Source organism: Tyto alba, unplaced genomic scaffold, assembly GCF_018691265.1.
Source record: "Tyto alba isolate M040663 unplaced genomic scaffold, T.alba_DEE_v4.0 Super-Scaffold_2, whole genome shotgun sequence".
Taxonomy (NCBI): Eukaryota; Metazoa; Chordata; class Aves; order Strigiformes; family Tytonidae; genus Tyto; species Tyto alba.
Window position 1 is genome coordinate 50,641,465 of NW_024881282.1, and position 26,409 is coordinate 50,667,873.

At 37.3% G+C, this 26,409-nt stretch overlaps 1 protein-coding gene across 4 annotated transcripts in view; it reads left to right on the top strand.

Annotated features, from left to right (window-relative positions):
• Positions 1–26,409, top strand: part of PTPRR (protein tyrosine phosphatase receptor type R) — a 154,212-nt gene that overhangs the window by 29,964 nt on the left and 97,839 nt on the right. The window contains exon 1 of one of the 4 annotated variants that reach the window (XM_032999844.2): positions 5,302–5,400. The exons of 2 other annotated variants lie outside the window; for them this stretch is intronic. In XM_032999844.2, the coding sequence (XP_032855735.1) occupies positions 5,350–5,400 (51 nt within the window). In that variant the 5' untranslated portion in view covers positions 5,302–5,349. Of the gene's footprint in view, positions 1–5,301; positions 5,401–26,409 lie in introns of those variants that run through there. One more of the 4 variants, XM_032999845.2, reaches the window with a different exon arrangement.

The window sequence follows — 26,409 nt, forward strand, 5'->3', positions numbered from 1 at the left end:
ACCCTCCTGGCATTTTTACCTGACTTCCTCTTTGTTGGGATGCATAGCTTCTGAGCTTGGAGGAGGTGAACTCTGAATACTAACCAGCTCGTTTGGGCCCCCTCTTCCCTCCAGGGCTTTATCCCATGTTACTCTGCCAACCAGATCCCTAAAGAGGCAAAAGTCTGATCTTCTGCAGTCCAGGGTAGCAAGCTTGCTGCGTTTCCTCTTCACTGCCCTAAGTATCTTTAACTCCACTGAAGCCAAGGCTGCCCTTTGAGCTTCACATTCCCCACGAGCCCCTACTCGATGGTGAGAACAAGGTCAGGCATAGCACCTCTCCTTGTTGGCTCCTCTATCACTTGGAGGAGGAAGTTATCATCAATGCATTGCAGGAACCTCCTGCATTGCTTATGCACTGCTGTGTTGTCCCTCCAGCAGATGCTGCGGTTGAAGTCCCCCATGAGGACCAGAGCTTGTGAATGTGAGGCTGCTCCTATCTGTCTATAGAGGACCTCAATCGCTCAGTCTTCATGGTTGAGTGGCCTGTAGCAGACCCCCCACTATAACATCTCCTGTCCCTGCCTTCCTTTTGATCTTGACCCATAAGCTCTTGGTCGGCTCCTCATCTATCCCCAGGCAGAGCTCCATGCACTCCAGCTGGTCACTGACATAGAGGGTGACCCCCTTTCTTGTCTCCCCTGCCTGTCCTTTCTAAAGAGCTTGTATCCTTCCATTCCAATACTCCAGTCATAGGAGTCATCCCACTATGTCTCCATGATGCCAGTAAGATTGTAGCCTTGCAGGTGTGTGCATGTCTCTAGCTCCTCTTGTTTATTCCCCATGCTATGTGCATTTGCATAGAAGCGTTTAAGTTGGGCTGCCAATGAAGCTGACTTACTGGCTGGCTTTTCATCTACTCCCTCTGACTCTGCTGTGTGCAAGTCATATAAATCCTTTAATCATTTCCTTATCCAACCTTTGCCCCGTCTTGATTTTTATCGTGTGTTTAGGCTTCAGGCTATGATAGGCCAAATATCTAATCTTACCCAAAATCTTTCATAATAAATTCAAACTTGGAAGAATACTTTAAATAGCACATTCATCTTCCTTGATCATGCCCCCATATAGCTGTTGGAAGTGAAGCTCTCCTTTCCTCTTTAGAGTGCTGCACTGGTCTTCTGCACACTTCTACTTGTGCAATTATCCCTTCTTCTCACACCTTCTCATTCATGTCACACTCTACTGTTCTATCCTTGGTTTTGCATCTCTTCAGAGCTACCCTTTACCTCAGGCTACTACCAGGGTCTTGGTTTGACTTTGTCTTTTTATCACCTTCACTTTTGTCTTTCTTTTCCCCTTTGTCTTCTGTTCCTTCTTTTACTCTTGTAGTCTTATATAATTTTACTGATCTCTCTTCCTCTCTATTTTCACATATTTTTTAGCCCACACTTCTCTTTGGTTCCCTTGATACCCTTCCCCTCTGCTGTGCATGCTCCTTTTTTGTCCAGGGACCTTCTGTTACCAGATCTCTGACAATATTGTGGATACGCAGACATTTTCTTGAGCTGTAATGTGCATCTCCTCACTGTACATTGTGACAGTACAGCAGGTGTTCTCAGCTCTGGTTTTAGTTAGATATTGTGGTCTGTTTATTTATTTATTATTATTATTAATTTTATTCATGGAAAATAACTTCTGTGGTTCACTGTCAGTATTTCTAAACCTATTTGCTTATTTTCTTGTGTTAAGCTATAAAAAAGCAACTAGAAAACATTCCTGCCTTGCTTTTTCAGTTCTCCACAGACGTCCAGATTCCAGGTGCTGTGGGTATTATTGTGAAGCGTGTACATCCATGTACTTACAGGTCTGGAATTAAATGATGATATAAGTGATTTATGAAAGTGCCATTTAAACTCAGAGCCAAAATATACCTTGAAGTCCAAGATTAAATTTTGCTATTTTTGATAAAGTGTTATAGAAAAAAAATGTATTTTAACTTTGAAAAGGTTTCATGTTTGCCACGTGAGTGGTGACTAAAAGGAACTCAGTGTCTGCTCAAAGACAACAAAAAAGTTATCTCATCTAAAGTAAATTATTTATTTCATATTAATTTATTGTAAAGGTGTACATCTCAAAGGTCACTTGGCAATATAAAAATATTCAGTATTTCTTAAGTGTAGGCTATTGAATACATTGAATTTGTACACTGTGGAGTTTTGGAGGAAAATGTCTAGTGGAAATATGTTGAAAAATATCAAGTATCAATATTATCCACCAGATGTCCCTGTACTCTTAGGTGGTAATGAACAATATTCATTCAGCTATCTAATTGCTTTTATTAAAGGCAATTTACACACAGCGTATTTCCCAAGTCTCTGTTAACCACTGTGTAATAAGATCATGAATAAATGGCAATTACATTAACAGTATTTGAGAGCTGTAGTTATGAAAATAAGTTACAGGAATTCACTGTTAAGTTTCTGCTTGCCATCTCAGTTTTGTGTGCTTTTCCTTATCTTGGGAAACTGTCTATCTTTATCATGCATTGCATGGTAGAAGTGATAAATATTGAGCTCTTATGTGATAAATATTGAGCTCTTATATTTGTAACGATATAAATTTATATATGTAAAAACAATTAGTCGTATAAATATTACCAATCAATATGTTCTCATCTACCTATCTATCTATCTATAAAAGACTCTTAAGTTACTAGAACTGGCAGAACTAGTGAGTTTAAGGAATGGGGATTTTGTGGAGATTTAACTTTGGCAGCTACTGGAGCAAACTCTAGTCTTGGTACTTACATTCATTCAGGATGTTTTGTTTCTGTCAACCGCTCCATTAGCTTACTATGCAGCATGCTCCAACCAAATGCTCAGCTACCAACTGTCCATGCACATTTAGGGGCTACAGCAGAACTGTGAAGTATCTCTTCTCAAGAGGGGACTTCGCTACTGCCCTGAATCTGTAGATAACCATGCACCTGACCATATACATAGCAGGTCTGCCAGCATGTGTGCCCTTAAGCATCGTAACCAATTCGAAGACATAACCTGATTTTTTAACAGTGCCATGACACAGGCAGGACACCTTGTCCTCCTGTTCCCTGAGATGACTAAGCTGCTAGAAGAGCATCTGAATTCTTGCTGGGAACAAGGCTCTGGCATGATTAAGCAATCCCACCCCAGAGTGTTCACTCTGTCAGGTTTACATTGGTGGCTATCCTTGGAGAGAGAACCAGCAAACAGTGGTGACAGGCCACTTGGTCACAGGACCTATGTCCAAGCCTTCCTTTTGTTTTATGTGTCAGTGCCACTGTGGCATAGCCTGGGTTGGCAATGTGCAGTCCTGGAAAATTCTGTGGACTATCCCTACCTCTGTGCTATTACGTATCTTGACAGCTCCTACATGTAGCCAAGGTCCAGCTAACCTCAGGAGTTGCCTGGCCTCCCACCCATCTCTGCAGGGGCCCTAGCACTGCTGACACCTAGCGTGCTTAGGTACAAACACCTATAGGCAGGGAACAACACTTTCCCTTGGAATGGCCTCCTTTAGGGTACAAAGGAGGTACATCCCTTGGGAGAGGCCATGTGCCTAGTTCTCTGGTGGCTGTCCTGGGTCATTTTTTCCTCTCCTTTTTGCTACAAGGGGCTGGTGGATGATGAAAGGAATCAAAGAGGGCTTCTTGGGTAGGACTGTTGGGAACAACACAAGATGTTTGTGTTAGCTGGGCCTAGGACAGATACTCAGCAAGCCCAAACACTTCATGCAGTGTTGGCACACCTAAGCTGATCTAGGGTGTCTTGGGAGCTATCATGGAGACCTTGCTTTGGTCCTGAGGTATTCTTGCAGGAATCCAAGCAAACGAGCGTGGACAAACTACAGGTTTACAGAGCCAAATCTTGTGTACCTGATAAACAATACACATGTGGAAATCCCATCTCAAACAGGAGCCATCTATTTATTCTTAAGAGTAGTCCTGTTTTACGGAATTATGTTGGTGCTGGATGCATATCCACAAAAATGCATCCTGTATTTAGTTCTGATAAGTTAACTTGGAAGTGCGGACAGAATTGTAATTTTATAATTGTAGCTGTGACTCTCCAGATGTTTCTATGTTTGGCAATGTGTTACGTGATTAGCATGTTTGGTTTTAATAATGGTTTTATAATTGATCTGCTGTTTTTTGATCATAGTTATGAAGTTTTTCAAGATACATAACCTTGATGATTTGTTGAATGCGTATGAATTTATTAATAGGCATTTATGTTATCTTCTGCCCTTTTTAAGAAATTAAATGGTATCTAAAAAATTCTTAGTAAAACCAGGTAAATGTTTATTGCCCATTAATAGTGCCTTCTGATAATGATAGAGCAAATGATACAGTTTCTGTTGGTTTTCAGTGTGTTTGTGATTCTATTAATATATGCATGTGACTTTCCTGATCAGTGAGTAGTTATGTAAGTTTTCATACTCGATACATAGATTGAATCATCAGTAGGAATTCTGTCTTAATAAGACAACTGCTTTTTGGTGTCTAAACACTGTAAGCTTGATTAAGTAAGGAGAAATCAGTGGGAGCCAAAGGAGGCAGGAAGAGAGTCGGAAAGAAGAAATTGCTTAACTAATTTGGAGATAATAAGCCACCTCTGAAAGCAACAGACATCCTTATCTTGGTGGATGTGCTAAGGGTTTGCCTTTCCTAAATTAAGATATCAACTAACACTTCATATTTATTACATACAAATATATCTTCTATGTATGTATGTGTGTACGTATTTCAAAATGGCATATTGCATGAAAGTTAAATGTTTTCTTTTGACTTTTGGTTGCAAAGTTTTCTGTTACCACAAGGCATTATTGTCTCTGAAGACTGGCTATCAAACAAAATAATAACAAAAAATGTTTACTGCCATAGCCCAGTAAACAAGGCATGAAAGATTATTCCTAGTCTCAGTATTAGAAAATGCTACTCAGATTTTTAAATCCATAGATCAGTTAAAAAATAATTCCTTTTTTAAATCTTCTTTTTTTTTCCTCCTAAATATATTTATTTTTATTAAAGTATTTTCAGTTTGTGATATACCAGGATATTAATGTAAAGAAGTTTTCAAGGAGAAGGTTTAGTGGAAGTAAAATGTTTTATGTTCATTTTAATCAAGCAGAGAGAACTGAATTTATTTCAGTCCACTGAGCTAACTATATAACTTAATCCTTTTATTTTATTTGCAGTTTCCTGGATTATCTCTAGCTCTTTAATCTCATAAAGACCCATGTTTATTAAACTGCTTGCATGTGCTGGGGAAGGGCATTGGCTGAAAAAGAAACAGAGACCACATTTCTTTCACAACTTTTTTAATTTGAATGTGCGAATGTACACTACCTACTGTAAAGGCAGTAATGAATCCCGATTATGTAAGTACTTATTTTTAAATAGACTCTGTGCTTAAACCTAGGAAGAATGGTATAAAATCGGCAAAGGTATAATAACCAAGTTGTAACTTAGCTCTATTCTATCGGTATGTTGCTAATGCTGCAATAAAAAGGCTCTTGTCTGCAGTTACTTGAAAATGCTCATTACATCTTGTGCTTTTAATGAGCTAAATTTCAGTTTACAGACCAATCTAGCACAGATTAATAATACAATGATGGTAGTTATAAAGTATTGTAATACTTGTGCTAATTTATTATACAAACATGGTTAAATTTTGGTCATCAATGGCTTTTTTTTTTATAAAATTACTTCTGTAACACTCTTTTTAGAGCAGTTAAAATCCTCTTACTGTGACTTCTTAGAACTGTGTTTACTGACAGTGAACATAACACCTGTCTTTAATCTGGTAAAGCTTTATGAGGAAAGTTGACAGTGGATTTTTGAAGTGAGGGAAAAATATAGACAGTAGAAGAATTGTTTTAAATAGCTATTAACCTTATACATTTGTTTAACGGTAGTTTATATGCTATTGTAAAGTCAAAACATAGCTATAAAAATGTGGAACAATTCAGCAACTCTCAGTATTATCTATATGATGCCTGTACAATGGAAAAAAGGTCTTGGATAATATCTATACTATTATTTCTTTAATTATTTTCTTTCAGGCTTAGTGTACTTTCATGCCTGTATGTTTTTCAGTTACTATGGTGTGGATTACAATAAGTAGGTGTATGAAAAATACCCATGCGTACTTTGGGCCCATAGGTGTTTTTGTCCCAAGTTCTAGCCACATCTAACTTGGATCTCTGGGGATCTGTTCAAACACTGGGGCATCTATTTGCCTGTGTCTTACTGAGGGAAGGGAGCCAAAGGTCCCACCTTATGGTCACTTGCTTAAACTGAATATACCTTAGATACATAGCTGCACAGGACATGGTACTGTGTTCATTTCTACTTTGATGATAAAAGACTCAAGTTCACTGGTAGTTTCTGCTTAGACAGGACTTAGATCTCAGTATACAGGAAAATGACAGCTACAGGCCAGCAGTGAGTACAATATTGCAGCACAGCAGATGAATGAGGAATGTAGAAGGGACTGAATGAGCTGTCTACTCATGTTGTCATTTTGAGTCTTATGAATATGACCATGAGGTTGTTGTCTTGAAGCTCTCAGATTTCAGTGAGCATGGACAGCTACATTTTTTGTTTGGTTGGTTGTTTTTTTTTTAAATTTTGAAGAGCTGTCAGGTATATATCTGTGGTTCCAGAATACCTTTCTGATAGCTACAGTACTTGCTGTTGGTCAATGTGACACAGCTCTGCCTCAGAGCTCCCTGCCAGAGTCTTCAAACCACTAGAGATGCCCAGAATGCAGCTATCCTTCATTTCTTCTCTTGTCCTTTCTCTCTTCCCATAAGGGCTAAGAGCACTCATGATATCCTTTTTTTGAGGACAGACATAACGCCTGATTTGCAGTGAACTAATCTGTTTACATTTGGCTTGACTCCATCCATGACAAACAATATTAAGTCTATCAAATAGCATCCTGGTATTTTAGAGCATTTGTGCATAAGTTTTGCAAAACAGTGCTTGAAGGTTGTTTATACAATGAAAAAGGCAATTCTCCTAACTTAGCATATTAGTTATTTATCATAACATTTGGATCACAGTCCAGGATAGATGTAAAATATTCACAAAGGCAAAGATCCAGGAAAAACCTTTCCTTCAGCAGAGTAGATGAAATGAACAAAATGTTCTGGTTCTTTAATTGCTTTTCTTTCTATGACTTGCCATATCACATAATAACATGAAATAAAACAAAAGTGCATCTGTCTAATCTTGTAACACTCATTCAAGCTGAACTCCTACAAACATCAATTTTAACCTCTTTCTTTTGGTTGTGCTTCTCTTGCTACAATAATAGAGGTGAAATACCTGAAACAGAAGTGGTACCAGAACGGGTTGCATGTGGGGGAACAGTAAATTACTTGGATAACTATGGCCTCGTCAAACAGTCTTTCTAATTCAGTTTTGAGGAAGATGTTGGGAGAGGGATGATATTCTGGGAGGGTCAGATCTCTGTCCCAGAGCCTGATGCCTTTGGAGTGGGACAGCTTCCCAACACACATTCCCTCTGACTACAAGCATAAAACTGTCAGAGCGCACTCATGTTTAAGAAACTGCCACGCTCTTAGACATTTTAGCCAAGCACCTCTGTATTTTCAGCCTCTATAAAGACCATTCTTATGAACATCTGCTTGCTGGTTTGATCACATAGCCCCATTAGAATCCAGAGTAGCAAATAAGGTCACATTTATGGTGCGTATTGCAAAGACCTAGCTGTAAATGAGCCAGATCGGGTATTAGAAGCAATGTGGCCATAATCACGTAGTAGCCATAGCCATGGTTAACTTGTAAGTTTTAGGAAGCTATCTGGGTTTCTCAACACTGCACCCCAAAATGCTGTGACTCAGCAGGTGGCATCTGCAGACATTTGATGCACAGGAAGGGACCATGTGGCCATAAGACCTCTTTTATTTTGGTTCTTCAGCATGACTGTGCATGGTGCCACTGAATGTCCTGTGAGATGCAAGGTCATCAAATAGTTAGCAAGATAAAGCCTCTGTCATAAACAGGATATAAAATTTTGTGTGTGATCTGTATATGTATGCTAAATAGTATATGCTTATTAATAATCATAAATAAGAGGAAAAATCATTCTTAATTCTCTGAAATGTTTTAAACATTAAAAGATGGAATGAAATTCTGTTCAGGAACTTCATCATAAAATGAGATGAGGTACTCAGTGGGAGATGTTATTTTATTGCTCATAAATTAAAAATGAGTACTTTTTGTATGTGTTTTGTTATTATTTTCTAAGAAAGAATGGCTAATTTTTAGTAACTAAGTGAAAAATACCAAATACTGGTATGATAAAATATTTACTGGATAAGGAACAGGGAACAGAATCCAGGACTTGCCTCCTTCTGTGTCTAAAGCAGTCACTAAATTGCAGAGTTACAGTCACATTTGTTCTTCCTCTCTTCCCTCGAAAATCTGGGCTTCTTATCTATACATTGAAATGGCTTTGAAAGGATGGATGGAGAATTCTGGAAATCCTAGAATAACCTCAGGCTTTTTAGACAGTATTCAGTCTTGGGAAACGTGGTTTGAAATCTTGTTGTAAAAGGGAGAATATTGGACCCACATCTTTTTTCCTTTGGATTACATCCCTAATTCCCAAATTACTAGAAGGAAGGAATGAGGGTACAATAACTCTTATACTGTATTGGGTGTGGAAATGGGCTAAGCATAAACAAGCAAGCAGAGTTCTCCCCTAGAGCTCTGGGTATGAATTCTTCTGATGTGGAATAGGATTTAAACCATTTCACTGTCCACAGTTTTCTTAGTTTGGTCACCAGCACCAACACGGATTTTATATATGACCTGACTGTCTATTCCTCAGTTTCCCCTCCATTCAGATAGGATATGATTTGATTTTGCCACGTACAGAGGTAGCTGCAAATATACATTCATTAGTAGTTTGTGAGTTTCTCAGATACAACAGTACTGACTTTAGGAAGGAAAAAGGCTTAAAAAAATTAAAAATACTATACAAATATGTTTGAGAAGGTGCTTCCAAAGTGAATTTTCTCATGGTAACAGCAAGAAAAATCTGTATTCCCTGAGTTTCATGGAGAAAACATAGTGATTGAATTGCCTAGCTTTCTGGATTCTTATAGTTTCAGTTTACAATAGGTTTATATGACATGGTTGAGTTCAATAGCAAGAAACTTGATCCAGAAATATGGTAGTTGTTTCCTAGTTCTGTATTACCTGAAATCAGATAATTTTTACTGCATAGCTAAAAGCATAAGCTGGTTTTCACTGCAAACTTTTAGAAATTAATTCAGTGTGTTTAGATATGAGCAAAATCACACAGTTTGCATTAAAATCAGAGTTCTAGGAAACTAATTTCTTTTAATACTAGGTACTGTAGATGATCCAAAGAATAGAAATTTTATATGCAGTATATCTCCTTAAAGCTGTAACACTTAAAAATCACAATACGCTCTTGTTGATGTCACAGATAACACATTCAGTATGTTGGATCTGGCTTTACCTAATGAAGATGGATTATTTATTATGAATCCATCTCTTACAAAAAAACATGGCATTAACATAACCATAAAATATCTGACATGATGAAATATGCCTCTAGTGGAAACAAATCTACATTTGTTTCTATGACAATTTAAGGAAAGCATTTAAGTGAAACTATCAGTAAAACTGTGAATCAGACTATAAATATGTTTATTATTTTTTTGACTGAAAGGCTTAATTTGCAGAGGAGGTGATGCATGCAGATGTTGCAGGTAAGGCAAAAGCAGGACATGAAATTACAGGCTGCCATCTGTTTTAACAAATTAATTTTTCAGTTCTGCCAGTCAAAATTTATAATTCATGATTAATGCATGGTGCTCAGTTTGAAGCTGTTGGAATGACAGACTGTTCAGCACTGAATTCTACTACAGCTAACAAGGCAGATCAGAGATGTCAAAGCTTATTTCCTGTAGTCTTACACAGGCAAGGAAATCCTTCTCTTCATCCTTAGAATCTTGATTTCAGAAAGCTCACATCATCTCCAATATGTTTTCTTGGAAAAGAGAAGGCTATGAGAAGGAGATGGTTGGTAAGACTCTATTCATGTTATTACATGTCTTTCAGTATTTTGCAGAGGTTGGTGGTTAACACTTCAGATAATCATCCTAAACCAGAGAAACTATGTAAGCAGTAGTGATTGTAAACTGTAACAATTCTCTCACAAAGGATATTAATTATAAAGGCAATGGGGCATTCTTTTAAACTCCTGTATATCTTTCTTTTTTCCTTTTTTAATAATCTTTTTAAAGGAAAACCTTTGAAATTTTTTTCTTGTATTTTTGTCCCATGTTGTGGATATTCTATAGAAAATTATATACATTTGTTATATCAAAATTCACTTTATCTTAGTTTTCATCCAACCCCCAATTTTAACATTTCTTCATGTTTTGCCTTTTGCTGTTGTGTAATTTAGTAGAATTAATTGTACCTGTGCTTTTTGGGGGGGGTTGTTTTTTATTCATCTTTTTTGCATTTTGTATTCTGTAATTCTTAAAAACTTAAAATGATTTGGATAAGTTAAATAAGCAGTAACAAAAGAATACATAGGACAAAGAGAAAACTGGGAAAACTGGAAAGGAAATTAAAATTAATAGCAAAGCTGGAAACAATTTCTTCTATTCCAGTTGATGGCAAAAATCTTGGACTGGGGATGAAGAATTAGAAGGGGAAAAAGATGTATCATAGTTTTTGATTTTCAAAACTACATCAACGTAGGAATTCCAACTGGAATAAGATAAAGTTTGCCGATTTGTTTGTTGGGGTTTTTTTAACTTATAAATTTCATATTAAAAACATTCAAATGTTGTTTTCTTTGGTAAAAAATAAGACCAGGTTATTTTTCAACGGGAAAACTATCAGACAGAATATGTCATCCAGCTTTTCTGGGGCTGACAGCTTTTTTTTCTCTTGTGGATTACAGTAATTATTTGGAAGGGTTTAGGAGCTATTCTGTTTGCAGTGATTTGAGAAGCATCCCCAAGCTGCCAGGTACCAAGCTGCAGCTCCGAGAGGTTACAAACACCAGTGCCAACAGTCTGCTGATCACCAGCTCCCTCAGCTAAATCAGCTGGGCAAAAGGAGTTGCTAGGTTTCATTTGCACTGTTGTGTATTGTCCCTTATTTGACATAATGATATTGTATGCGGATGATGCATGGTTAAGGAAGAAAAATTAATCTTTATTAGGAAGTCAATATTGTCATCCGTATCAAATTTTCAAATATTAGACTTCATATGATTTCACAAATAAAAGAAAGCAAGCAAGCAACAAGAGAGATGCCTTAAATTATAGCTTATCTTGCAGAGTCTGTTGTGGAGAAACCAGTGAAGTTCTAGGTCTCCCAATGGCTCCTGGAGGTTTCTACCTTTCCCAATAACTGTTAATTGTATCTGCGATGTTGTCAGCTCCACATTCTTGCAGTGGCAATACCGAGGTGAAGAAGGGCAGTGCAAGCGTGAGGTTTTACAGATGACAGGGCAGTGTTCCTCAGTTACAAAGACTAGTGTGTGGCCTCTGAAGAATGTGAGCTGGCAGATTGTGTACTTGGGGAATTTCTCCTCAGGGCTTCTTCACATGAATGATTCAGGTCAATATCTCTTGAGCAAAAAGTTTGAAGTGGAAAGATATTTGTGATTTAACAAAAAAACATACTTATGTTTTTCAGATTAGTAGACCTCATTAATTTTGAAATTTTTCTTAATGACTTTGTGATCCTGTTTCAAATTTTCTAACAGCATGGCAAGAACTTAAAAATGGATTCAATTAAGAATACTTGTATCTTTCAGAGAAAATAATTCCCTCAGAAACAGAGGGAGTCACGTTATCTTGTTTAACTCCTGGCCTTGCCTTGGTAACTGGATAAAAGAATTTGAATCAAAGTTAGTCTTCACACAGTGTGTTCTCTACTTTAGAGTTTCTCTAGCTTACAAATTATACCAAATATATTTAAGGCTTTCAGAGCATGCAGTTTCTCATGCTAACTGTGCATATGTGTGTGGATCTAATTTACAGCATAATCACTTCAGAATGCAATAGAATAATTAGAGAAGGTCAGTATGTACATAAAACATGTATTTACCCACATGCTGGAATTATGAAAGTAAAATTCCCAGCATTCTAGGAAAAAAAAGTTGATCATTCAAATCAATACAGCCAATATTTAATATGTTCTGTCTCTTATATACGTGCGTATCTGCGCATGTGTATGCATGCATGGTATCATCAGTGGTATCATCCGTTTTGAAACTGTTCTCCAAAGCGCTTTCCCATGCATGTGGTTTGCCAGCATATTTTCCTCAAAGTAGCACAAAATCTCCTTGCACAAAATAGCACCTAATTGCCCTGTCCTATGTAACTCCCCATATATTCATGTAAGTATGTATAGCTGTACACATTTTATGTATGTATTATATGTATATATTTTTAGACAGTCAGTGATGTATATTATAGTTAGGTATGGTTATTAAAGTCTCTAAAATGCTTAATAAACTTAATTTTCATGAAACAAGTCTGTCAAATCAGATTTCAAACACTCCAGTTATTTTGGGGTAGAGAATTTGACAACCACAATGCTCAGTAAGTAATGATTTTTTAAAAAGCCTATTACTGCTTCTATGCTTGAAATGTACACTGCAGTTATGCAGTGAAGTTAAAAACTAAGATGTTTCTAGGTTGCTCTTTGTTTATCATGTTAAAAACTGTGGTGTGTTCTTCCCTGGATGCACACATGTAGCTCCCATTAGCATTACAGTATCACAATAGCACTGAGGAAATAGAATAGTTCCCCAAGGCCTTTATGTTATCTTCCATGCATTAAATCATGTGGAGAGGAACAAAATAATCTGAAAATATGAAGGGCTATTGAACTGTGTTATCCTTGTTGCACTAATTTCACAGAATTGGCAGCAGCAACAGAGGTGATACAGACAGAGCAGTCCCAAAAAGCATACAGATATTTTTGTAGCTTTCTGGAAGGCAGTGAGAGACTAAAGGATGCTCTGCCTTTGTAGACTGGTTTGGTAAGTTGCAGAAAAACCGCAATTACTGGGTGTAAGGAAGAAATTTTGTAGAATATTTTTGAGAAGTGTTTTCTCATTCAGTACTGCCTTTTATTTGTGTATGGGTAGTATACAGGTATTGATGACTAAGGTCTCTCAACAGATCTTTAAAGATAAAATTGTTAGTGTTCTACAGCCTTAAAGTTGGTGGAAGCATGAACTTTTCATTCTGAATGAAGCATTATGTCTTTATAATATTAAAGGGTTTGCATAACTGGGGGAAGGAGGCATCTACTAAAGCAAGGTATTCTAATGAAATAGCATTTTATAATAATAACTTATTCTGTCAGAGAGATTTTTTGAGCAAAACTAGGACAAAAATGTAGCAAACTTTTCAGCCAGTAGCTAAATGAGCTCTAAAACTAATAATATTGGTGTGTGGTTTCCAACCTCCAAGATGTGTCAAACTATTCTTTTAAATGTGACCTGTCAGAAACATCAGTTGTTCTTTATGGGAAATTTAGAGAATACTAAAAATTCTAATGAAAATGTTTCTTGGAAACCAATTAATTTTTCTATTTTTAAAAAATATTTTGGGTATATTGCATATACCTTTATGGAGGATATGCTTAGCATTTTCCCAGCATATTCTGAATGAAATTAACAACCTAGTCAGTAATTTAGCTCTATTAATATATAATCTCTGCTGTCATGCCTTTATCTGTTTGAAGTTCATATATCTTCCTGGCTGTGATCATGAACTCTTATGCAGTAACCATAGCTTACAAATATTTGTTCACTTATTGCTGGTTGTTGTCCTTCTTACCTGTAATAACACTAAGTAAACAGCTACAGGCAACATATGCCTATCTCATTGGTAGATGACAAAATGATGAATCAGAGTGAATAATTACTTGGAAAATATAATGCTTCAGAGCAAAGAAAGTCACCTACCTTGTGTCACCTTAGAAAATTTAAATTATATTAGAAGAATATTGTCTAGGAAGGCCTGTCTGATCCAAATTAGTAGGATGTTAACATTTATTTGTAATGTAAAGAGACAGAGTAAAAGGTCACAGAAAAATTTAATTACTGTAAATCTGCCAAAGATGTAGCTTCCCCCTGGTACAGGACAAACTGTTCTGTATAAGAAGCACATTCACAAATCTCATTTTTTTAGGAACTGTTTCATTACTCCCTGAATTCAGTGGCAAATGTCCTGATGGTATTAATGGCATACAGGTACTTTCCTGCAAGGTCTGCTCATCTCTTACTCCTTCAGGATTTTATTCAGCAATCCCTCCGCTGATGGTTGAGGAGGTCATATTTTCAGTGAGTTGTCTCGGTACTGGGATACAAGGCTGGGATGAGATGTTACATGTAAGGTGGCAACTGGTGTTGGGACAGCTACCACAGGAAAGAAGCTATAGGGAAGTGCTGGGTAAGAAGTAACATAAGGAGAAAAAAACAAAACAAAACACCAAAATGATCACTTCAGGAACATGAAATTTCTTGTTTGGCTTCTTTGCTGAAGATCAGGTCGTATGAATTTAGTTGTTTTCGCTTTACACTTTGGTGACTAAAGGTCACTTCCTTCTAGTCCTTTTCTATCATTTCCTTCCCATGTTACATGTCATCTTATGTTTTTTATATTTTCTCATCTTCTTTCTCTTTTCTACTCATTTCATCCCTAGATAGGGAATGGGGGACGGGGAAAGGGAGTAGTCGCTATTTCTAGTAGTATTTCTTCTTGACATTACATTTATTCATGTGACTCAACTCTACTGCTTCTCTAATGATTAATACTAAATTTCGTGAGCTTCCACTTCACCATGCAGATTGATAGCTGACAGAGACCAGTAGATGAGTGGAGGTTGCCAATCCATCCACATCCTCTTTTTCCAAAAGTCATTCATTAGGTCCCTCCCGTCTTCTCTCCAGGGGACATTTTCTGAGGAAACTCGCTGCTTCCTTCTCTGACACCAGAGGAAGCCATGTGAGAGAAATCCAGTCTTCAGTCTTCTCCTTTTACCCCCGTGAAAAATCTGCTTAACTGTAACAATTTTAATCTGTTTCTATTCAAAGACATTCTTCATTTTGGATCTTCTGCAGGCCTTACACTACCATGCTATACCACCGTGTACTGCCTTTCCATTTTTGCCATATATTCCATAGAAAATAACTAGGAAGTCTTCCAGTATCCTCCCAAAGCATGTCATGTTTGGATTGCCTGTCCTTTCCTTCAAGTGCTGTGTATCATCCTATTCAAAAATGTTGTTCGGCGCCCATCACTGTGCTATCTGTATACCTTTTTAATAGCAAATCAGTAAGTATCTGTCAGATAAATTACTTCAGTGCTCCCATGTAAGTATATGTATATCCTAGAGCTATGTGAAAGCAGACAGTCAAGGAGGTCCACATGAAGAATCACCTTGAGACAATTTCTGTGTTTTTCTCTGTTCTTCTTCCCACTTAGTTCTCCAGTGAGCTGGGGAAAATATTTTTGCAAAATGTTTTAATTTTTTATGAAGCTATAGAAAGGTACAAGAGTTATATTACCTGCTGAGAAAAGAAAGCTCAAGTGGGTACGTAACGTTATTATTCAAACCTGTCTGCTTCAGCAGGAAAACATGTATTGCATACATTTAAAAAGTTGTCTTGGCCTCCCAGAGCGAGCTGAGCTGTTCTCACTTGTTACTAAATTTAGCATGACTGCACAGAAACAGGAGGGAAAAAAAGCAAATAAACCTTGAATATCCACTTCCATTAACAGTTAATTGTTAACTGCATAATGTCTTACTTATGAGGTTATATGGAACAGATATTCTTCTTTATTACAAGTGCTGTGATATTATTAGAGACAGGAAAAAATCATGGGAAAAAATCTGCAAATAAATGTCGTCCTCAGAGGAATAAAACCTTCTGAGATTTTTCTTCCTTTTATAAAACACTTAAGATGGCCATCAGACTCTAACAAGGATTACACCTGGGAAAGTAAATCAATGGTAATGTTTCATAAAAAAAGAAAAAAGGAGCTCAGATGCTCTTTAAAGGTTTTGTGGTTCTGTATTGGATGTGTTAATGAAGTTCATTCTCTGTAGATGATATAACTGCACATGCTAATGCTTCCTGCATTAGTGAATGAATTCCCTTTTCTCTTGTGGCAGAGCAAGTCTCTGGTGAGAAACTGAATTCATGACAAGATATAGGTCAATATCTCCCATCTGACTAAGGCGATCCTCCCACCAGCCTGCAGAGAATGTGGGTGGCAATGAGTAGGGCACAGGTATTAGCAGAGATTTAAATAAATTAAATGAACTCTGCTTGTCGGCAAAATTATCAGTTATTCTAGTCTTGCAGACCTGATGCTTATATGAGTAATATGAACATCTCTGATGATACAGGATAAAATGGAAAGTGGAGAAGCAAAAAAGTAATAAGCTTTTCTGCTCTGCCACATAATTCATGCTATGCCTGGGAGTGTTAGACAGAAAGAAACCTTTCTTCAAGTGAGGATGCCCATTTCCTGACTTGCTTGTGGCCTTCTGGCTCTCCTAGAACTGACAGCTTCAAAAAGCAGAAGAGAATACAAATGAACCAGTGTCCATAAGTTGCCAGTTAGGCTGCTGTCAGTAATGGGAAAGGTGATGCCATGCAGGAGGAAACATCAGGCACTCAACTGTAATTATATCATGTTTGAGATGATGGTGAGCAAAAAAACATATGTCGATGAAAAGCGAAGGTTGTGATTACTTTTCACAACGTCTTCCAGCTCTGAGACAGGCCTTAAACTGCCTGTCCTGAAACAAGTGATTTGATTTTTCCTACTGAGAGTGTAAAGGAAGGATTTAAGTCTTTAGGATTTAAGTCCAAGGACTCTCTAAACTTGCATGAGTCAAGAGTTGTGAAAAAACATTTTTAAGGCAAGGAACTTTTAACAGTGATCCCTTCCTAGCTGTAACAGGATTATTCATATGTGAATAGTTTATTTCTTAGGGCTCTTTGGTAAAATAAATAATGTAGATAAATGTTCTAACACACATTTCCATTGCCAGCAAGGAATAGTTACTTCACCAAGCTCTGAAGAGCTATGGTGAGATGCTGCATAGAGATATATTTACTATTAGAGTGCCTCTCTGCATGTCCAATAACGGGCAATGCCCGCTGGGTTACTGATCAGTTACCTCACATCCTCTCTAGTGTTGATATGACTTGCCGCAACCTGGCTGTCACAGTGTGTTTCAATTAGGCTTGATTCCCTTACCCCAAAAGGTCTGAAAAGCTAATTGGCACAGAGGTACTTTTGTCTCCCAGTTGCAGGGAAAGATACAATTATGCAGCAGACAGGGGAGAGGGAATACACAGGGCAATGATGTTTTCTACTGTCATTAAAATATTAGGTAAATCTAGAAGAGTAGGGATCATCATAGCTAAAGATAAGGAGAGGGAGTAGTTAAATTTCTCCCTGACAGGGACAGGGTTTTATGTTTCATAAGACAGTCTCAAAAATTAAAAAATACCCTGTCTTAAGCAGAAGAGCAGTGCTATGATACACTCACGTATTTTGGAAACTGTTATTGCCAATGAGCAGCTGGCAATAATATACTTATTTAAATGTCATGTTTAGAAAAATTGATATATAATCCCTCATCTTAAATACAAACAGTTTGAAAGATATGTGGAGCATTCATGGAAAGCTTTCACTTCTGATGCTTGTAAATAATTAATTAGTAGGGATAATTTACTGCTTTTTTAGAAAGGGTTTAAAAAAATCCATACTTCTACTTTTTGCCAGTGGAAAAGAAATACTAGTTGAGTGCCTGTGCTTATTTTCCAGTCATATATCTTCCTATTCAGGACTACAGGGACAACTATTTTTTCATGCACTGCCGCTACCATCTAGTGTTATGAAAAATGCTAAACAGGATTTTTATGGTGTGTACTGAATTAATATCTCTGGGTACTTCAGCATAATTGCTACAACAGAACACACAGCCATTCAGTTACAGTATTTGTTTTTACAGATTTCTGATTTTGTGACAGGAGAGAGGGAAATAACCAAAAATAGTTTCAGGGCAGATCTTCTGGTTTGCAACTACACCATATGCCCACCACGCACAATATGTCTGAATATTCCAAAAATTGAAGTGTAGATGGTAAAATATGATGAATGAAATATATGGCTGGTATAGCATTACTGACTTCAGAGAAATTACACTAGCAACAAATCCAGCCCAATGACCTAGCAGGTACATCTATTTTCAAGCACCTACTTGTAGCTGTTTATCATTTCAGTATAGTTCAGTGTCATATCAGTGTAATTGAGAGTTTCCTTTCCACTCCTAGAGAACTTCCAAACTGATTGTGAAACTAATTGAAAAATCACTCCTCTGTTTTTTCCTCTCAGCTTATGAAGAAATTGAGCTCATCTGTTGTATGTCCCTTTCATAACAGCATCCTCTTTGGGGTTTTAATTGAATCTGCATTCTAGCAAGACGTTCTGAGTTTGTGCTTGCTCTCTGATAAGTAAAAGTGTCCTTTCATTCTCAGGGACACTATTTTTCTTCATCACTGTTAAGGGTATTAAAGAAAAGACTCTAGAAATAGTCTCTCATCATCCCCCTAGAAAGTTACATACCTGATTTATAAGTTATTTATGAAACCACTGCACACATTCCACCCCATTAGACTATGGGAGGACAGGTAGCATAATATCATCCACCAGCAGGCGGTTCTTATTCCATAGTTCATAAACTAAGGGACTTTAAGAGGCTTATGAAAAAAAATTATTTAAACCTTAACATTACAACTGTTGATAAACAGTCACTCACCCCCACTAAGAAGTAGCCCACAGAAGCAGCAGGGTGTGACATGGTCTTACATGTGGAAAAGGAGGGCTGTCTAAGGTTATTTGGATCAGACCAGAGAGGCGATGCACAGTGAAGAGCTTTAACAGAAGTAAGTGAAACCTTGTGTATAGTTTCTTAGCTTTTTCTCTGACAGAGAAATAACAGTTTTCCTACTGTCACGTTTGCTTACTTAGTACAAGTCTAGCATCAGTGTTAAAGGAAAGATTATAACAGAATTCAGACAGCTTTGGTTCCAGATTTTTAACAGGACTGTACTTTCTACTTTGCCTAATTCTCTTTATTGCTGCTGGCGGAACACCACAACTCCTTTGTCCTCTTATAAGCTGCATACTTGACCTTAACAGAGTCTAATTAGAAAAAAGAAATCTATGGCTTGTGTCTGGTTGTCAGAAAGATTAGCATGAAAATCAGTTATTCAAGGACCCATGTTTGAACTTCACATACTTGTCAAGTATTTCACCTGTTTCTTTAGAGCTCTGACCAATCTTCTTTTTCATGCCTTTTATTAAATCAACATTAATAGATTTGGTTATGAAGATATCTAGAACAAAGGAAAACAAGTGCCTTCACTCACTGACTTAAAACTAGTTTTTAGAGTCTAGATGAGGGAGAGAAGCAGAGTAGGGCACTGAGATGGTCTCTCCTTCAGCACGACCAAGAAGCAATAATCCCCCAGAAGTGTAAATTTGACAAACCCTGATCAATGGCTGCATGTCCACTGTCACCAACCAAAGGTCTGGCAAATGATATGAGCAGATTAAAGAAATCTTGGAGGCTTGGAGGCATGTGTCTTTTTTTTTTGTCTTTTTTTTTTTTAAAAAAAAAAAATCTCAATATATCCAAAAAGGCAGATACTGTGTGGCAACCAGGAGCAAGGCCAGATTCTGTATCACTTCATTACAATAGCAAGCAGACAATTCTGTAACTGTTCCCCTGGATTTTTTTAAGGTTCATTTTTCTTAAATAAGGATGAAATTATCATCACAGTGCCATCTCTGTTACTTTCATTTGACATTTCTTTTTGTTTAAGTCATTCTCATTTTTGTAATGGAGAAATTCAAGACTGTTGTATAGACTTTTCTGGGAGGTTATGAGTCAGCTAGGGAGCAGAGTGGGTTTTGGCATTTAAAATGCATGCAGGGACATGGGCTTGTTGGATTAAGTGGATTAACAAGAAAGTAAAAAACTTTAGCAGTGCTTAATGATATCAGCAATGACATTTTCAGCCAGTGTCCTAGAAAGACACATGTAGCAGTTCATGCCTCCCAGAGAAAGAGCAGAGACTGTTCGCAAAGCTCAGAAAGACAACCCTGCATGATTTGAAGTTCATTTATGTTTGAGGAGGATTATTCTTGACCTTATAAGTCCAGAAAGCATATTTTTAAAAACAAAGTCAGAAGTGATGGAATAATTGCAGGAAGTGGTTTTAATGCAGGGACAGCTAAGGAAATCTTGTTTTTTTTAGCACAGTCACTGTTTTAAGAGACTCTTCTTTGACATCCCCAGAATTTCCCAGGCTAATAATTAAAGTGAGTCAGGCAATTACAGATAATAGATAAAAGTAGCATGCAAATATGAAGGAACATTTCTTGCTGAGATAATAATGGGAATAATTAACTGTGAAAGTCAAGTAACAGCGTAGAAGTCAATATATTCCAGCTCCAGGTTTTATTCAGAGACATTTTACTTTCATCTTCTGGTTTCACCTGCAGGGAATACACAATTTAGCAGCACTATCTTGAACTGAAGTAGAAAGTTCATAGCAAAATTTAGTTTTAAAATGCAGATCTTCCGGGGTTTTTTTGAGAAAGTTCAGTCCTATTAATAAAAAATTGATCTGTGTTCTAGAATAGAATCTTTAAATTAGTACCTATTATTCTGGTTTATTTAAGCAAATGCATTATTCTACCAGCAGGTTTCAGAAAGACTCCTCTGGCTGAGGAAGTGATCAGTGGGGAAACAAAAATATTTTCATTCCCAGTTTCTTCTGACCAATTCACGCTTCACAGGACAAAATGGTAATGAGAAGATAAATTCTTAGGTATATCGGCATTGCTAAGGTTAATATGGATGTCTGGAAATTAATTTTCTTTTGGACAGATTTGTTTTTAACCCACTTCAAAATCAGCCAGAATCAGTAAAGCTGACTCAGATATTTTTGGCAAGCACTAAATTTGTCACAAAAAAATCATCCCAAAGAGAGTTCACATTCAGGTCTAATTCAATAAATAGCTTTGACTAAAAAAACCCGAACTGCTGGGAAGGGCAAGGAAGAGGACACAGAAAATCCCCTCTGTGCGGCAGATGAGTCTCTAGAATACTTCTCAGCATATGGAGACCCTTCCTTATTTTCAGGGGATTCTGAAGTTAGCTTCTGGACTATCTGCTTTCTGTGTCAGATGCTTTCATTTTCTTCCCTTGACAATTTTTGACCCAATGTGAGCTAATCGGAGATTTAATAGAACAGTAGCTGTAGCATTCAAGCATTGTTGGTGTCCTAACCACCAGGCTAGTTTATCGTTCTCTACTGTTTACTGACTGAATGTGCTTTATAGAAAATGGAGCAGTTTGTGAAAGAGAAATCAGATTTTCCTTCACCAAGGGTGCTAACTGACCCTGTGGGTATCACTTTCTCCTGGAGGCCCCAAGATGACAATTAAGCTCCCCCAGCCACAGGTGCATCAGAGTGGTGGACCTTATATCTTGCATTTCCCATAGGAGACTGCTTTGGTCTTCAGCATAGGTAGAAACACTGATCTAACTTTTCATTGACATTATTTTTTCTGTAAGTGCCCAAAAGTGAAATGCCAAATGGAAAATGTCAGTTAGTAGGAAATGCTTTTTTTGGTTCCTCATTTCAGTGGGAAGTTAAAATTTGTAGTTTTGCTCCATTTATGCAGTTTGTCAGATAGATGCAATCATTGAGTATTTCTGCAACCCGACAGTCAGTGAGGGCTGGAACAGAAATACTGAGCTCCAAAATGCACATCTCTTCCAGTTGCGGAGGAAGGATAACTGTTCTCATGGTATCAGTAGCAGCAGGCATCCATTATCTGGTGGCAGATGAGCAAAGTTGGGGGATGCGGCAAACATTTTGTCATTGATTACAAGCAACGTGTCAGAGAAGAGGGCAGCTCTCAGGCCTGCTGAGCTCCATCTTGCAGAACTTAAACTGGCTTTATTGCAGGTCATTATTCACCATGACCATTAGAAAAAGAGGGAGATTCACTGGAAAACATACAGCATGGGTCTGTGGGGACAAGGGTGATAGAGCATGTAATCTGTGTTTCCTGCCTTCATTACTTGCTCTGTTTCTCCCACCGATAGCTGAATTTCTGTGATAAATGGCAGTATTGTGTATAATTAATACTGTGTATAGTTTGTGAATCAGCTTGTAATGTACTTAGACATCCTTTTAGGTGAAAGGTACTCGCTGTTATCTCTATGAATCACAGGCTCCTGTCTTGTCAGGAGATACAGTAAGGCATAAACTTTTTGCTACAAATCACTTTACTCACACTACTTGCCGTTTTACAAAAACAAAGCATCTCAGGAATTTCATGTTTCATTTTTATATCATTAAACCAAATCTTTACCTCTCACTCTTTTAATAATTTCCCTTGTCTTTCTTTTTCTCATCCTGCATCAGTCATGTTGATTTAAATAGTGGAAGGTTTGTACAACAGCTAAAAAAAGAACGTCTCAACTCCTCTCCCTGTCCAATTCATATTTTATGATTCAATCAACTGCTCAAGGTATTAATTGTTTAGATAAAATAATGGCACCCAGGAACATAATATCTGGATCTTTTAAAAAGTTTGTTAGTGGTTCAGATATTCATTACATATAGAAAGCTATTCAAAAAAGTGATGATACACCAGTAAATGACATGAATCTTTTAAAACCTGCTTTGGGTGGGAGAAATATTATAATATATTGATTACATTTGGATTAATGTGCTTAATCAATATGTATGATTTACGATGTTTTTCCATATAGTAGTTTTTTCTGTGATATTCTCAGGAATGGTTGAGGAGCATAACATGCTTCTAGATCTGTCATTTGCCTCATTTTTTAGGGGGTTTGCAACAAGCTGCAGACCCCACTGCGGATGTGCTTAGGGGCATCCAAATCCATCAGGTGTAGTCAGGTCTTGAATACACTGTCCTGATCTGCTATTTGAACATACTTTCATCATATGTCTATGTTTGATTTATTTGCTAATAATAAAGACTTTTGAATGGTGAATTTTGTCCAGGACTTATTGATCATTGTTTTTTTCAGGCTTTTCCAGATTCAAATGCTGAAATTATTATGTTATGTTAACATGTTAACATATTAATTAATATATTATTAATATGCTATCATGGCTGCCTGTATTTAACCCTTTTGATGGAGAGCAGTGAATAGGACAAGTTCCTGTGTTTCAGCTACTGAATTCATTGTCCAGAATCCTACTGCAAACCTGCTTTCCTACGTGTTTTTTTTTCATGAATGTGGTCTAAACCCAGCCAGCAGCCAAACACCATGAAGCCATTTGCTCACCCTCCCTCTGCCCAGGGTATGGAGGAGGGAATTGGAGGGGTAGAGAAACTCATAGGTTGAGATAAAAACAGTAATACAATAAATAATACAATAAATAACTATTGTAAGAAAATAGAGAAAAAAAAAAAAAAAAAGACATACAAATGGGTAATGCACAATGCTATTGCTCACCACCCGCTGAATGATACCCAGCCTGTTCCCAACTAGTGATACTGAAACACCAAGATCCCACAGTCGCAACCCTGGAAGCGAGAGAAAGCCCCCTCCTTCCAGGCCAACCCTTCTTTATATACCGAGCATGACGTTCCATGATATGGAATATTTCATTGGCCAGTTTGGGTCTGGTGCTCTGGCTGTGCTCCCTCCCTGCTTCTTGTGCACCTGTGCACGGACAGGACATGGGGAGTAGGAGAGTCCTGGAAATCTCAGCAGCAACTGAAAACATGAGTGTATTATCAGCATTCTTCTCATACCAAATCCCATACTGAATACAAGCCACGGCACTATTCTATCTACTACGAAGAAAATTTGGCTCTATCCCAGCCAAAACCAGGACAATGAATCAGAAGTCCATCTCTGCACCGTGGGTGACACGGCTGTAAGTCCTGTTCCAACAGCCCAGGCAGGAGATCAGTGATGTCTCTGCAGAAGATGGGTAGAGTAGGCTGTGTGGAGGAGCAACATCACAACTATACCACCCCACCCCACCCCAGCTTGGAAGTTCTCTGGACCCAGTTTGCCAGAACCCTTCAGTGTCATACATCATACTTTGAACCTTTTTTCCAGAGCTGCAATGTATCTGTTATTGCCAGAGTCTTTCTGTGGAAACAAGCATACTATTCAGCTGGTGCTCATCCAGGTTAGGAAGGTGGTTACATTTTTAGAACTTAAATTGCTATTTAGCATTGATTGTTTGGATGAGGGCTTCTGAATAATGAATACTGCTTAACTGTTGCCTCAGACTGGAGGCAAGTTATTGTTTTCTGACATCAGTTTCTGAAACTTGTGTCTCTGAAGCCTTGATTTTCTCCCACAAAGATATTGACAGATGGAAAAAACACATTTGTTAGTATATGTTCTGTGTACCTTATACAAAGAGACAGCTGAACAGTAGGAGTTAAGTGATACTAAGTCCATAACAAAGATACATGCTAGCAGTGGAGAGTTGTTATTGTACACAATCAAAACAGAGATTTTTGTCATTACTTTTATTTACGTAGAACAAGATAATACACATTTTAGCCAGATCTTTTTGTGCTGTTTTTGCAAAGATGTTGATACAGTTATGAATAATTTTCTATGAGCTTAAAGCACAAGAGTGATTTCCCACAGGAATCAAAGAAACTTTACCTTTATAAATTCCTGTTGCAAAGTTCCCCTGTACCACAATATGTGAAGTAGTCTGTAGGCTTCAGCCCTAATGAATGAAGTACTTTAATGGTCTTCTATTTTATTTTACATTGTTTAAAGTTTATTTAATCGGTACCAAATGACTGACAAAAGTTTTATCAGTCACTGATACTGCAAAGATACCGTGTCATTGTGGACATAGGGTTGTCACCTTTATTTCTCTGAAATAGTGTGCAGTTATGTGAAAAGGAGGATAACTATGTTGTACATGAAAACTTTGTATCCTTTTATAAGGACTTTGTGCATTCAATGTTAGTGCATGGGTAATTTTCAAATTATTCTAAATATACAGAAATGGACTTTTGAAAGATATCCTTTTCTTATGCCATTAGAGGCTATGAAGGATGTGGAGGGGAAGTATAGGCAACATCACAAGCTACAGCTCTGTTATCGTCTCCTAGCTGAGATTTTCCACTTCATTGTGCCATTTCTCAATCTCTACAATGGCTGCTAATCAAAGTCTAACAATGAGGTGTTTGACTTGATCAGTTGAATGACTAAAGTGACTGTTTTTCTGGATATCATGTTTTCATATGTTTGAATTGCTCTATTCTTAACTTGATTTGGTTGTTGTGTTTTTTTTTTTTTTCTTTATATGTGGAGTAATTTGGATGCATTTCACATACAGAAGAATAACAGCTGGTGAGGGGGCGAGGAAGAGTAAGCTGTAGCTACCAAAAAAAAAAGGCATAGCTTTTATCATATGCCATTATGTAGAGAGTTCTTGTCTTCGAACCACATCCTATGTGACTCTTTATTCTTTGTCTAAAAGATCTGCATGCCTAAATGTGTCCTTTCCAGAAAAAAAAAAAATGTTAGTGTCCTGTCTTTCAGTTATTACAGTAATTCTGCTGAAACAAAGTAGAATTAATCCTAGTATAATGATTGAATTAGAACAAAAAAACAACTTAAACAATTGTCTTTGACATCCTGGGTCTAGATTCGATCTCATATTCCATGAACTATAGAGGTAAAGGATTGTGGTCAGAAATGATCAAGCAGAAAATCTTTCTGAAACTGTGTACTTGCATGGCATCTTTATGGCCCTGCATCAGAAACACTGGGCTGGTGAGAAGGCAGGAAATTGAGTAAACTTCAAATCACATTTAGGTTCAGAAGCTTATTCCAATCTGACAGCTTCTGCAGAGTGCTTTGATCTCTAGCAAGTTCTAAGGGAAAAAGAGAGGGGGTTTAATATTAATACCTAAGGAGATAGCTTTCCTGCAGCTTCCATATGCTCTTCTGCTACACCCCTAATGAATGAAGCAAAATCTAGGGTTGATACCTGTATTACAGAAGCTATTGGGGGCACTGCTATTGAGTTCAGTAACTTCAAACTCATGCTAACATAATTATCACCACTTTCTAAAGAGAAAGAGAGTTTTAAGTAGCTTTCTTAAAGCTGTTTAGAACCTCTTACACATGACAAAATTTATCTCTTGAAATAAATGTCAGAGTTTTGCAACTGTTTGATAATAATTAATTCATTGACAAAATGCTTTTAT